At 39.6% G+C, this 14,873-nt stretch overlaps 1 protein-coding gene across 3 annotated transcripts in view; it reads left to right on the forward strand.

Moving 5' to 3' along the window:
• Positions 1 to 7,558, forward strand: part of lingo1a (leucine rich repeat and Ig domain containing 1a) — a 132,949-nt gene extending 125,391 nt beyond the window's left edge. For all 3 annotated transcript variants that reach the window (XM_071492784.1, XM_071492774.1, XM_071492794.1), the window contains one exon: positions 3,484 to 7,558. In XM_071492784.1, coding sequence (XP_071348885.1) covers positions 3,496 to 5,343 — 1,848 coding nt within the window. In that variant the 5' untranslated portion in view covers positions 3,484 to 3,495 and the 3' untranslated portion in view covers positions 5,344 to 7,558. The remainder of the gene's footprint in view (positions 1 to 3,483) is intronic.
• Positions 7,559 to 14,873: the final 7,315 nt, after the last annotated feature.

Raw genomic sequence — 14,873 nt, forward strand, 5'->3', positions numbered from 1 at the left:
TTAGGTCTTAACAGCCCCAGTCCCCACCTATGTTTGATGGTGCTTACTGTGGAGAACTTAATGATGATAGACAGCCTCATTCAGAGGCAAGGGGTAAGATTTAGGGGAGTGATAGTGGATTGTATGAGCAAGCTACATGTGGACAGAAAGCAATCGATATCTTACAACAATATGCATTAAACCTGTTTAACATGGAGCGAAAGGGTTTTGAATGAGGTTCCTCAAAAGAATAGTGATCCCTCTAAAAGAAGAACCTCGAATTAAGGATTATTGCCACGTTTCTTCCTTTAAGAGACGATGCTCAAAATTGATTAGAAACTATCCAATAAACCTAATGACAACAACTTGGACAAGAGGTAATGTGACTGTGTGATCAATTAACCCTCGCATTTTTATTTTGTGCAAAGGGACAGTAAAAATCATACTTGTCGTCCGTTTAATTATGATTTTACATCCATTGATGCGATGGCTACTCTCATGTCACTCTATTGTAACAGGAGCATAGGGCATCTTCCACTTCCAGATATGAAGCAATATCTTCAGGATGCCAGTGGATGCACCATTCATTGATCTAGTTATTACTGGTCTTGGACCAATGGGTCCTCATTTATTGAGCGCTATTGTCTTACTTCTCCTCGACCACATTCATTCCTTTTAGAAGCACGCCCCCCTCTCATTTCACCTCAATTAATGTAATTCTCTGGGAGCTCACTGGAGTGCTGATTGGAATGAAGAACTGCATTCAGACTACAAGCCTGTGAGGGAATGATAACACCAGATCATTAACAAAACCAAGCTGCAAATGTTTGCCCATGGATGACATCCATCATCTTAATGTTTCGCTGTCTTTACTTGTTTCCCTGTATATTTGGTGCTGAAGCCACGTGCAGTCAGTGTTGAAGCTGGTCTGCCATTAAATTTAAAAAAAACAAAAAAAATATGGGAACACATTTTGACCTGATGGCAAGATTGTTAAAGCTTCAGTAGTCTCTGTACAATGGATCTTAAAAATAGTCAGACGTATTACATTTGAGCACGTGCAGTGTTATTCTGTGGACATTTTGACCCTGTGTAAAGGGCTGCGAGGACTCATTGAGACGTCTGACTGGGATCCATATCCTTCTGAAGTTGCAGTCACAGAGCCTTACCGAAAAGGGATTATGATTTGATCATTTTCCTGATTGGGTTTCAGTGTCACTGGTAAAAAAGTTGGACATAATAGAATCTCATTGACTGATATCCAATATGTGATAGCCACAGGATAGAGGGTGACACATGTAATTGAGCTTGTGATAAGGCCATTCCTTCATCTTAGGTGTCTTAGCATGCCATACAAAGCTCCACCCTACTCCCTCTCGCAGCTCTCAGCACTGACTTGATCGATGTGGTTGAGGGAATAAGAATGATTAAGTGTAGCTGGAGGCAACAAGGAGCACAGTGGGCTGTGCTGCGGGTCTCTGATCTCAAACGCACTATCATCTCTGCCTTTTTTGAAATCACTTGGTTTCAGCTGATTACAGATGGTATCATCAATTCTCCAATCTGAACTTTGACCTTAGAAGGAATAAAATGAAATTGAGTCAAGTAAATCTGACCCATAAACCCCCTTCTTTGATGAGTGTAGTGTCCAGTTGCCTATTGGTCCAGAAAACAAGTTATTAGTGGTCACCACAATGGCAGTAACATGTCACTCCATAATTAACTGTCAACTGTAATCTCACAGATTTCTCTCCCTTCCCTACATTCTCAATCTGCCACATGTAATGAAATCTGATGAAGCACAAAAGGTTGTATTATCCATGTTAACAGCACTTCTGTGAATGAGGAAGAACCACCACGTGACTAGTTCACAATGGACCTGAAAGACAAATTTAATGCAAGAGATGAGACTGCATACCACTGGCATCACTCATAGACAGCAGTCCTGAGACATGTCTTAAGATGAGTGTGAATTAAATGTGAAAGATTTTTGTTTTTTTTGGTTTTTGGTTTTTTCTTGCACATCATCATGTCAGTGAACAACAGTCCAACCTCATTTGGAAATACTTCCTTAAAACCTGAATCATCACTCTTTAAGCATTTTACTACTGGACCCTTCATACAACTAACATTTCAGAATCATTGTCAACAAATCATACCATTACTGATGCTACTGACGTTCACTGTACACTGGTTCTATCATGTTTCTCTCTCTCTCTTTTTTTTTTTTTTTTTTTTTTTTATACCTGGCAATTCTGCTTTGATAAACTCAGTTGTTAATTGCATTGTTTGTGGTAGGGGTGGAGGGACACCAACAGATGGTATTGAAATTAAATGTTTTTTTTCTGGTTTTGAAACCTGTATTTATCTCTCTGTATCCAATTCCCTAGTTGTGTGTGGTCTATATTTTATCATAAAAGATTGCGTGAGCCAAGTGTCAACCCCAGCACATACATCACACTTGCCAACATCCATCTTTGATTGCATCCTCCTGCTGCTGCTGTTCCACCCCCTACTGTTTTTCTAACTCGCACAGCAAATTCAGACTGGAGCATGAAAAAACGTGTGGGGATGAAAAAAAAAAAGACTTCATGGTACCAGAATAAACTACAGATGTGTTCAGCAGATGTGTCTGTGGCACAGCATGAATTGGATTACCGTCTGAAAAATGCTGTTAATTCCACTTGAAGCTGCGCCCCTTCACTTCATATCAGGGTGATAGCATTGACTGATTGATCGTCTGCAAGGTGTGCAGTGGAAATGGTGCTCAGCATTCCACAACAGACACAATGAGGGTGCCATGCAAGACGTATGTCGATTACTAGAATTATTTGGCCTTTGATTTTCTAGCTAGGATCAGTACTTCCTCCTCTACAAATAGGTCTGATAGAATGCTATGCATTCACAGCGGCAACTTGCATTTGAAATACCTTTTGAAGTTCCATGCACAAAGTGAGCCATGCAGAATTCAAAACTGTCAGCACTCTCAATTATGCAAACACATACCTTATTCCTTGTAACCGCCCATCTCTATTCATCTTGCGTCTGTGGCATGAATATTGCAGCAGGACTCCTAGTCTCTGTTCTGTTAGGAAGTGAGTCACATGAGAATGGCAACCTTTTAGCACTTATTATTGCTGAACTAACTGGCAGAAAATAGACACAGTGGCCAAAGGAATGTTTACTAATATAAGTTCACTTAAACCACATGACGTGAAATTGCTGAATTTAGGAGAAAACTGCATATTTGAATATTAGCCCATAGCCTGGTGATATGAAACCATGCCAAACAACCTCATTTGAATTTTCTCCTGATGTCCATGTTTGAGCTGATGTATTTACATGTTCTACAATCTGCAGTGAATTGCCCCTCTTATTTCAAAAAAAAAAAAAAAAAAAGGAATGGAATTTTGTGAAGTGTTGAGTAGTCAAATTCATCAATTTGTCAGTTGTTTGATTTCAGTTTCTAACTAAATGTTTGGCCTTGTCTTTGTGTCTTCTCAGGTAACCGATAAGATGGTGGCCAGGGAAGCGACTGGGCACAGCTACCTGGTGGCTTGCTGGCAGCCCATTCTGATCCTGATGCTGGGCACAGTGCTGTCTGGCTCCACCACAGGCTGTCCATCCCGCTGTGAGTGCAATGTTCAAGAGCGTTCTGTGATGTGCCACCGCAAGAAGCTCATGACAGTTCCCGAGGGCATTCCTGCAGAAACAAGACTGCTGGACCTCAGCAAGAACCGCATTAGAACCATCAACCCAGATGAGTTTGCCAACTTTCCCAACCTCGAACACCTTGAGCTCAGTGAAAACACAATCTCAACTATTGAACCTGGAGCATTCAACAACCTTTATGGCTTGCGGACATTGGGGCTGCGCAGCAACAAGCTTAAGCTGATCCAACTCGGTGTCTTCACAGGCCTGAGCAATCTCACAGAGCTGGACATAAGTGAGAATAAGATTGTCATCCTGTTGGACTACATGTTCCAGGATTTGTACAACCTCCGGTCTTTAGAGGTGGGCGATAATGACCTGGTTTTCATCTCCCACCGGGCTTTTCATGGTCTAAGTAGCCTTGAGCACCTGAGTCTTGAGAAGTGCAACTTGTCCTCTGTGCCCACAGAGGCTTTTACCCACCTCCACAGTTTGATCACTCTCAGGCTGCGCCACCTCAATATCAATGTCATACGGGATTACTCCTTTAAACGGCTTTATCGGCTGAAAGTGTTGGAAATAGCCAATTGGCCATATTTGGATACGATGACCCCAAATTGCTTGTATGGATTAAATCTCACCTCCCTGACCATTGCAAATGCCAACCTGACCACAATCCCTTATGTAGCCCTGCGGCACTTGGTTTATTTGCGCTTTCTTAATCTTTCATACAACCCTATCCATACCATTGAGGGGAATAAGCTCCATGATCTTCTGCGTCTGCAGGAATTTCACCTGGTGGGAGGCAGACTGGCAATGATTGAGCCCTACTCTTTCCGTGGTCTAAACTACCTGAAGATTCTAAATGTGTCTGGGAACTCTCTTAGCACTTTAGAGGAGTCTGCTTTCCATTCAGTTGGCAACCTGGAAACCCTTGCCTTGTATGATAATCCCCTGGCCTGTGACTGCCGACTGTTATGGGTTTTCAGACGACGCTGGCGACTGAACTTCAACAGGCAGCAGCCTACCTGTGCCTCTCCTGAGTTTGTCCAAGGTAAAGAATTCAAAGACTTCCCGGATGTTCTGCAGCCTAATTACTTCACGTGTCGTAAGTCCAGGATTAGGGATCGCAAACCCCAGCAGAAATTTGTTGATGAGGGGGCTATTGTTCATTTTGCTTGCCAAGCAGATGGAGATCCTGCTCCAGTGATAATGTGGCTATCCCCGCAGAAGAAGTTCATTACCACGAAGACAATTGGAAGGCTCTCCGTGTTGCCAGACGGTACCCTCGAGGTGCGCTATGCCCAGATTCAAGACAATGGTACATATGTATGTGTAGCTAGCAACGCAGGCGGAAATGACACCTCTCTTGCTCACCTGCACATTCACAGCTACTCGCCTGACTGGCCACACCAGCCCAACAAGACTTTTGCCTTCATCTCCAACCAGCCCACAGAAACTGGTGCTAATGGCACAAGAGCCAATGTCCCTTTCCCATTTGATATAAAGACGTTGATCATTGCGACCACAATGGGCTTCATCTCTTTTCTCGGTGTCGTCTTGTTTTGCCTGGTGCTGCTCTTCCTTTGGAGCAGAGGCAAGGGCAACACTAAACACAACATTGAGATCGAGTACGTGCCACGGAAATCGGACGCTGGCATGAGCAGCAGCACAGTGGATGCTCCTCGCAAGTTTAACATGAAAATGATTTAACGGAGTTGTGGAATTTATTAATTTTGAACTTAAAAATGAGACAAATGGAAATGAAGACATTTTCTTTCCTCTCTTACAAACCTGTGGATCCTGGTCTGTTAACATAGAGTAATATGTTTTTTCTTGACTGAAGGACTAGAGAGGAGGGAAGTCCCTGACTTCCTAACAAGTGAGAGGGAATGAAAGCTCACCCAGTGCTATAGGGCATTGGTGGTTTCTACATGGCCTGTGGGGGCATTAATTGAAAGTCAGATTTGTCATAAGCAGTTCATATTCCTGTGGATTTATACTTGGAAAAATATATCAGAAAAGAAAAAAAACAACTTCAAACAGCTAGAATGCGAGGGGCAGATCATATTTCGGCCATTGCTGTTTTTTGTCTGTATTTTTCATTTAGTGTTTTGTTTTTTTATTTCCAAGATTAGACGTCAAGTTATGAATGAGATTTGTATGGGTTGATGAGCACATTTATACAACTTGGATGCATTTCTAGTACATCATCATTACAGTACATCAGTGTTGCAATTGTGAATGCATTGTATGTGCTACATATGGTCTTTTTTCCCCACAGTGATGATTGTTCTGTGATCCATCAAATGTATATCTGTGTCACAATACCTGATAAACTTTGTTGAAATGGTGCGCCCCAGCAATTAGCAGAAATACAGAACTTAGCATGGCACAAGGATAATTATGGGATATACATAACTGTAAGTGATATGTAAAAGTTAATTTGAATGTCACAACAATTGGTTTGTAGCAATCTTTTTCAACAAGAAAGTAAAATAAATGGTACTGTCATTATGTGACCTGAAAAACAGAATGATATACAAAATAAGTGCTCTGAAAATGTGTCAATTCAGTGACATAGGAATGCATCAGTACAATTTTTACTATTGATACCAATTCCAAATTTTGCACTGTAAAAATCTGCCAAAAGTGTGTAAAAATAATTGCATTACTAGAACGGTAAATGTGACAATATTTAGTTTTGAAAAGTAGAAGAAATGCAAGCGTTAAGTGTGTCTTTTAATATAGGATTCTAGCATTGAGGAAATGCTCTAATATAGCCTTTTGAGCCCAGTATCTGATATCAGTGTCAGTCATTCCTAATTTCCAGATGTAACCCACAGTACACACACATGGATTGAGGGCATGATACAGAGGGAAATGTGAGGTGCTGTTGATACGATGTTCTGTAATAACAACAGATGCAGCATCTATCCCACGGATCAGCCATCAAACTGAACCGTTGGGATTGGTACCTTGATTCTATAAAAGCTTGTCCCTGACCTTTTAAATTGCATTCCAAAAACCTATTATGTAATAGTATTATTTTGTGCTCAACATGATTATGAGGAATAAAAGTTGTGGTGCTCACATTTTTTGGATACAATGTGCTCCTCAAGCTGTAGAATATTTCTTTCATTGTGGCTTATTTTTCTTGATTGTTTTATGAAATCAGCAATTTACTTATGCGCCCTCTCCCCTCCCATTAAAGCCATGGAAACATTACCTACCAGGATCATTTACAGGTTTGCTATTCCCCAGAAATGTGCATTGTTTGTGAGGGGAAAAAAAAAACTGCCGCATAGTATGGTCTCAGTTGGTCCTGCATATAAAATGTGAGGTTACAGCCTTACCTTTTCAAGTACACACTGTGGACAGCTGGGCTTCGCAAAAGTGTGTGAGGATAAAGGCTAAGTCATTTATGATGGATGACATTACAGACAACGACACGGTAATGGGCTGGAAGCATGGACTGAATATGCAGATGGTTGGAGAGACACAGATCGTTTCACCCATGGAGCAATCTGAAGCAGCTTTGGTGTAATCCGTTTTGCATAAAGGAAAAAAAAAAACACTGGAAATGGCTCATGGTTCTCCCTCTTGCTGATTATGAATGCTCTCTTCGTTCAAAGTGTGGCTACTGTACTTAGCCTTTTTTGGCCCCGAGTGATCCCGGGATTCTGTTTTTTGTTTATGTTATCCCTTTTTTTTAATTTTGACCCTGGACTATATAGACCATGTAGTCCAAGCCAACTTTTTACAAAAAAGATACTAAAAAAGAAATCTATGGAAAATACATTCAAATTGTTCTGTGCAATAAAGGTAATATGCAGATTTTTTTTTTAATTAACAAGATTTTGTTGATGTTGAATTGTTGAGAATATGGTATGTTGTATTAAACAATCTATGGACTTTTTTAAACACATGATGGTCCTATCTTGATTTTAAAGTTGTGGTTAGTAAGAACATGACAGTTTGCACCAATGACACAATTACTTTTCCAGATGCTGACATTTCTGGCTGTGAAAACTCTTTCTTGTCACTATTGTAAAGCTGTGTTACCCATAAGCTCCCAGAATCCCATTGATCTTGTTAAAATTTATTCTTCATTAATACAGATTTATGAAAGCGGAATAAAACATAATACCCCAGTGCTTTGCTAAACGTGCACAAGCTGAAGTCTAGCTTAACATGTGCGTGTAATTTTCATGTATCAATGACCAAATGAGCAATTTAATGTTTGATTCCTTTGACTGAATTCCTCATTAACTGATGATGCAGACTGTCAGGTAATTTAACATCATATGTTTCAGCGCTAATTGCTTGTTTACAGGGGAATTGGTAGTTCACTTGTTCACTTGCCTGGCCTCAAAACATTAATTAACACCCATTAGTGAAGGATCATAGACATGATGATATTTATAGTGAATATTTTTTAATTTATTCTGCACATATGTAATGTTAAAGAGACAAAGTTGGTAAAGCAATTAGTTAATGAACTTCGAAATGAAACAAAAAATAGTAGCTGTTTTACATTGAATAACTGTTTTATTTTGGGATGTCTCTTAGTGAAACATGAGCAAATTAGGTTACCCTTTGAAGGTTATGGGAAATGACCAGGGATATGACTAGGACAGCCTAGTTTCATAAAACATGGAGCTGCTCTGCATTAAGTTTGGATCTCTGTCCCAATGCTTTTTATTTCACATCCTTGCTGCCTTGGTGGGGACTCCATGGGGACTTTTGGCGTTCTTTTTTCCCTCAAGCTGTATCAAAGCATGCTCATTTATCTTCTGACTTGAAAACAGACAGGCAGAATAGAAGAGGAGTGAAGCTATTCTTGAGGCCTCAGAGCCCCTGGGAGTAATGGAGACATCCATTGTTTTCATTCCTTAGATATTAGATCTGTGCTTAAAATTCTAGGTCAGGAGTAGGCTGATGGATTCTGACACCGAGCGACGACAAGTCGCCTCTCCTCAACTGAGCACGAAAATACAGACACACCTCTGGGTGTTCCTTGCACTCATCGAAATACATGTGCTTAACAGCATCTGGGAAACACTGCATGCAAGCAAACAAAAGTGTGAATTTGCTGTTGGCGGCACCTCTGTCACAAAACAGAAGCTTCAGATTCCTAAAATAAAAAGCAAGTCACTTGAGATCCTTGCTTAGATGTTAAATCTCTACTCATATCCATATCATATCCATATCAAATGCTCCAATTAAAGCTCTTGTTTAGGTCTCTGCTGTAGTGTATTTCTATATTATACCTACTGTATGCTAATTCATCTGTTTTAGATGCTGACAGTCAAACCCTCCTTACAGTATTTCACATACCTAGTTACATCTCAAACTAATCCCAATACTTACCTGATGGAATAAGCGTAAGTGGGCTGTAAATCATTGTTTTTTGAAATGCCATGCATCTAATTTATGGGGCTTACATTTTAATCACCTTCTAGGCAACACTGAACAGAATACTGTGTATTTGTGTTATAATTTACCCTAGATCTACCTATAATATAACTAATAACATACTATAATGTTGTCATTGGTAGATATACTCTAACAACCCTTTTTGGCAACCATAAACATGATTTATCCATTAACATTTTATAAACAATATAAATGTTACATAGTAGGAGTTTTAATAACTCGTAACTTTTCTATATCTTCAGTTTATTTGCTAACTGCTCACAACTGCTGTCCACTGAAGAGAAAAGCTCTCAGATCCTAAAGGGGCTTTTAAAGGACCATACTGTACAGTAGTAGTAGTAGTAGTAGTAGTAGTAGTATAAAGTATACCCAATTAGTAGTTAATGGTCTAAAACATACAAAACCACGAGTATGGTCCATTAATTTGTTTCTTTTTTCAGTGGAAAGAGCCACCAGCTTACTTTAATGTTAAAATCAGGTAAACATTACAGGACAAGCATTGTTTTACACAAACACACTGCAATATCTGAGATACAGGCGCTTGAGGAGATTAACGAAGATCTGGGTTGTTTTCAAAGGGAAACTTTTGTGCACAATATAAGCATCGTAGGTAAAATTTAATATACTAGCTTTCATAAGTTATTTTAAATACTGATGCGCCTGTTATGCTAATGTCAAATACAGCATGGAGATGTGATGGGATGAATTCAGTCTAGAGGGAAAGAACTTATCATGCTTGGCATAGGCTGGTGTGGTTGTTCAGAGTTTATTGCTTCGCTGTAGTTAAACTTTATCTGCTGCAGATCGTCATTTTCACGCATCATTAAGGCAAAGCAGGATATAACAGCAAACAATTTTCCAAAAAACAAAACAGTGTTAACTCTGACATCTGAAAGCAATTTCCCAGAGAGTCACACGTGGCCGCTTGCTTACTTTACTTTTCTATGTGGGTGGCTTACATTATTACTTTGTGATTGGCACACTATATATCGCAGAAGTGAGGCATATTAAAAACGACCCTGTCTGAATCCTGTTCTCTACATTTAGATGTATTTCTGCCGGGAAATAGTCTGTAATTATCACCTCATTTTGTAGGGTGCCACATGTTTTGACATTTAAACCGATGGGATGTGTTGGAATCTTTCCATAAAGATTACGACATTTGCTTTTTCAGTCATCTCGAGCTAAGTACTTCATGTACGGGCAACAGAGGAAGGAGAGGAGGATTAAGCAAATAGATTTAAATGTGTCAGATGTTCTCACACTTACTGTCGACAGGCTTATGTGCAAAAGTATTCTATAACTTCACCCAGAAAACTATTTCTAAGAAACAGTTATGATATGTTACTGTGATGTTTTGGTATAAAATATTAATGAAAGAACCCACTAGTTTTAGCACTGATATCTCTGTTGAATTTGTCTCATATATTCTCAAAGGAGTTTTAAATCGAAAGCAACTGGACTTGGTTATTTGTCCAGTTGCTTTCGATTTAAAACTCCTTTGAGATACTATGACCTGGACAAATGAGAATATTCACAGGCTGTCTCATATATTCACCTGATGGATGGTAAGGTTAAAGTTCAACAGTATTTGACCTCATCGGCCAGATCCAACCTGACCAACATGAACTACATCCGTAAGATTTAAAGCAAACATCAGATTCAGTATTTCAGCTTTAATGTGAACACAACAGACCACAGCTACTTCCTACTCTAGACAAAACCCCAAGGCTGAACAGCTCGCAGCTCCTCTAAGGAGACTGGACACACATAACAAAGTAGCAGTGTCTCGTCTTGTTTCAGTGAAAGTCAAAAATCAAAGCAGCAGCATCCTTTGTTCAGGACGGAGTAGCTGTGTGTCAGTTTCTGGAGGCTGTTGCATGGATTTCTCTTTTCAGGATTGTTGAGAAAATGGACATGACAGTTGATTTTGTTACTGACTCCCACTGACTGAATGATGAAGTTAAGAGGCTACCGTACAAGCCAGACAGCAGCAAGCCTGCTTTATATCATTGTTAGCTAGGACACCACGTGACTGATAAAGGCCCAAGTCCCTTATGAATTTGTCCTGCACATCCTATAGCACATTTATTGGATGCTCCAAGGTGAAAATGACCTTCTGTTTCCTACAGGACCCTCAGTGGGACAACAGATACTGGGACAGTATCCATTGTATCAGTATCTATACAGTAAACTAGACAATACAAAATGATATGTAATAGTAGTATCACATAGTAGATTAGTAGATTAGTAGTAGTAGTAGTAGTTTTGTGTTGTTAATCACAGAATTTGACAACGGTAGTGTGGTATCTGCTGATTTTTAACACACATATGCAGATATATGAAGCTGAAAAATTTCAGTGGATCAATTCTAAAGTAAATACGCAATTCAATTCAATTCAATTTTATTTGTATAGCGCCAAATCATAATATACATTATCTCAAGGCACTTTACAGGGTAAGGTCAAGACCTTACTTTGTTACAGAATAAACCCAACAGTTCCCACAAAGAGCAAGCGCTTGGCGACAGGGTGGAGGAAAAACTCCCTTTTAACAGGAAGAAACCTCCAACAGAACCGGGCTCGGGGTGGGCGGCCGTCTGCCTCGACCGGTTGGGTTTAGGAGAAGATAGAAAGAGGGGGAGGGGGAGGAGAGGGGAGAGAAGAGAGAGAGAGAGAGAGACCAGGAACAGCTGTGTCGGTAATGGTGTTACCGCAGGAAAAAGTAATAATGGCATCAACTCCCAATGCATTTTCTCAAATATCCACAGTAATTACCATATCATTTGTGCAAAAGATGGCTCTCTGGTGGTGGGTTGTCTATTTATATTTATGAGAGAATATTCAGAATATTCATATTTACTTAATGCTTTAAGTTCAATAGGGGGTGAGACTTTGATCCTTCTGGGTTCACGGGTTTATGTCTGGTGTGGTTCCCATGAGGGGACTTAGCTGCAGCTTTGATGTTGAGCAGGCAGTTCTGCATAGTCAATAAACACCTCCCTGAGCCCTGCTGCTAAAAAAAAAAAGCCACCTGACTCCCCTCTGTTACTTGCCTTTGACTGCTTTCCTATTGTTTTACCGTCTTGGCCGGCTCTTAGCTATCGAACGTGCTCCAGGATGGTGTCCAAAAAGGCGATCTGTTGAGGCCCATTTTTGCCTGGGCCATATGCCACAGCCCACGTCTCTGTAGGCGACTCAATCTACCCTCCTTATTTATTTAACAACCCCATGAAAGAGTTATGAGTTCCCAATTCGAAAAATGTGACAGCCAAAAGACTGCATCTGTCTGCCATTAAAACCATCTTTTTGGCAGCCTGCTAAAATGACATGAATGCTGGTGAAAGTCTATACCCAATCTATAATTTGTGCTGACTGTAGGGGACCATATAGTGTTTGCAGGCAGATGTATGACCAAGGTGATCTGGGAAATTATCACCAAGGTAAATAGGTGAGGAGGTAAGGGGCTAATCCATCCTATAATTCTGTTCTATTTCAAGCTCCCTTGCGTAAGGCCTGAATATGCCACTGTGAAATAATTGAGAGCTCAGTTGTTGTTTCACCTTGAAGTGGCTAACCATTCTGGAAATAATTTGGCTTCTGCCTACTTGCCTCAAGGACAGCGGGCTGCTGAAATTTGATGGGGCAGCTGAGGCAGGTGCCGTCGCGAGATAGACGACGTGATCTGATGAAAACAGCACAGCCAGGCTGCTGCCCCCATTTGTCAGCATTGTTCCAAGATATCTGCAGGTGAGCATGGGTTTCATTTTTCATTATTTTCTCCATCTGCCTTCTGATATTGTGTTTTTGTCTGTCTGGGTAGTTTTCCAGAAAGGCCTACCATCATGTTATCTCAGTGATGTTTCCATCATTTTGTACATGAATACCACAACAAAAGATAGGATTTGTGGAAGTAAAATCAGAAATAGTGGGACATCTGGTGCTGTTTATCTTAGTTTTGCTCATATAAAATTAGATCCTGAAAGAACATGATGCTGGTAGTTGGTGTTAATGTGATTGATGTTAAATTTGCAAACATATTTTTTTTTTTCTGTGATATTTTGTAGGGGCAATGTAAAATTCAAATGTAATACCTACTACTCAAAGTTGCTTGTTCATATTCACATTAAAGGGGCAGTGCACTAACTCATTGTTATGGCATCTGTTGTTGTTCATCATAGTTTGGCTTGTATAAAATTACATCATGAAAAACATGATCCAAGTAGTTGGTGTTAATGTGATTCATGTAAAATTTGTAAACACACATTTATTCTGTGATATTTCATAGCACTATATATGACATTCTTGAACAATGTAAAATCCATACTGCGTGTAATACTGTCACTCAAAGTAGCTCTAGCACTAGTTTAGTATTGCACCCAAGTAGTGTTGTGGGGCTTTCAGAAGACAGATCAAAAGAAAAATGGTGAAAATGCATCAGTGACTGAAATATTCTGACTTTTAATTTCAAAAACATTACATCCTCCACTACACTTCCCATAATGTAGCTAATTAACATCATAGCATATGCAGCCTATTTTATTACACCACATTTGTCAAAGACTTCATACAACTTGCCATGATTTACAGATTGACAATGACAGATAAAATAAACGGAGTGTCCTGTTAAACATTTAAATGTTTATTTCATTGGAGAATCTCAGTGGCAAAGACAACAAATGTTCCAGTGTAATTTTTTTTTTCAGTATACATTGGGCTAGTTTGGCCATGAAGTCCATATTTTGATAAACCCAACATGTGTAGCTGTACATTTGAGACAAACAAATGCTGTATAATGTAAATGTGCATAGCATTTCTTAGCTAGCCTTAGAGTAACACCACCAAGCCATCTAATTCCCAGGTCTCAACACTATTACTTTAGTCTCTTTACTGGCTAACTGTTCAGTTGAAGTTATTGATTGACTTGGATGTTCACTAACTGAAGTTCCCAGGTGTATTACAGTCCCAGAGTAGACTGGAAGAGCAATAATCAACTCAAAGCTGTGCTAGTGATGTTTGAGCGACTTGGCCTTTGCTCACTGCTCAATGAAGGTCCATTGGTCCTGAGGGGAATGGGATCAAAATTCGCACACAGAGCTCCAACCGCTCCTGAAACAATCCTCCATGTTTGTTTGATTACATGAAAGAAAACTAAGGTAGACTTTGCAGTATGTGAGTAAAGGGTTTACAATTATCATTTAAGAAAAATCACCATATATGAATATCTATATAGAGACATAAGACTATAATGCATTGTGTATTTTGTTAAATAACCTCTGAACAGTTGATGGAAGTGCTTGAATCACTGAAGGCTTGTATTCTAGAAATAAATAAACCCCAAAACGCAGCTGTGCCTAATCGAACGCATGTTTTCCCAAAGCAAGCACATTAAAACATTAATTAGAATAATGACTGGCTATATTAAAAATTCTATCATCATTATGATCCACTGTGCACTCTGTATTCAACTTGCATATAACTGTTCATCACATAGAAGTGAAACGACCTCATATTGATTGATGTTAATTACAGGCTGCTCTCAAAAACTATAAGTGATTTTTGATACAGACGTATTTAAAATCACTTACCTTACACCTTATAATAGATATGGAGTGTGCTTTATCACATGCAGCAATTTCCTGAGGCAGTTACTAATTTTCCATAGAGGTAATGACAGTATGACAGCGTAACTTCAGCAGATCAACTGATATCTTAAAGTTCAGACAGAGAAATGTTCAGACAGACTTAACGACACAAAAGCGGGACTGTGATCAAATCCGGTTGTTCTGAGACCCAAATTCCTTG

Source organism: Trachinotus anak, unplaced genomic scaffold (genome assembly GCF_046630095.1).
Source record: "Trachinotus anak isolate AG129_WGS33_773 ecotype Australia unplaced genomic scaffold, CSIRO_AGI_Tana_v1 ptg000002l, whole genome shotgun sequence".
NCBI classification, from domain to species: domain Eukaryota; kingdom Metazoa; phylum Chordata; class Actinopteri; order Carangiformes; family Carangidae; genus Trachinotus; species Trachinotus anak.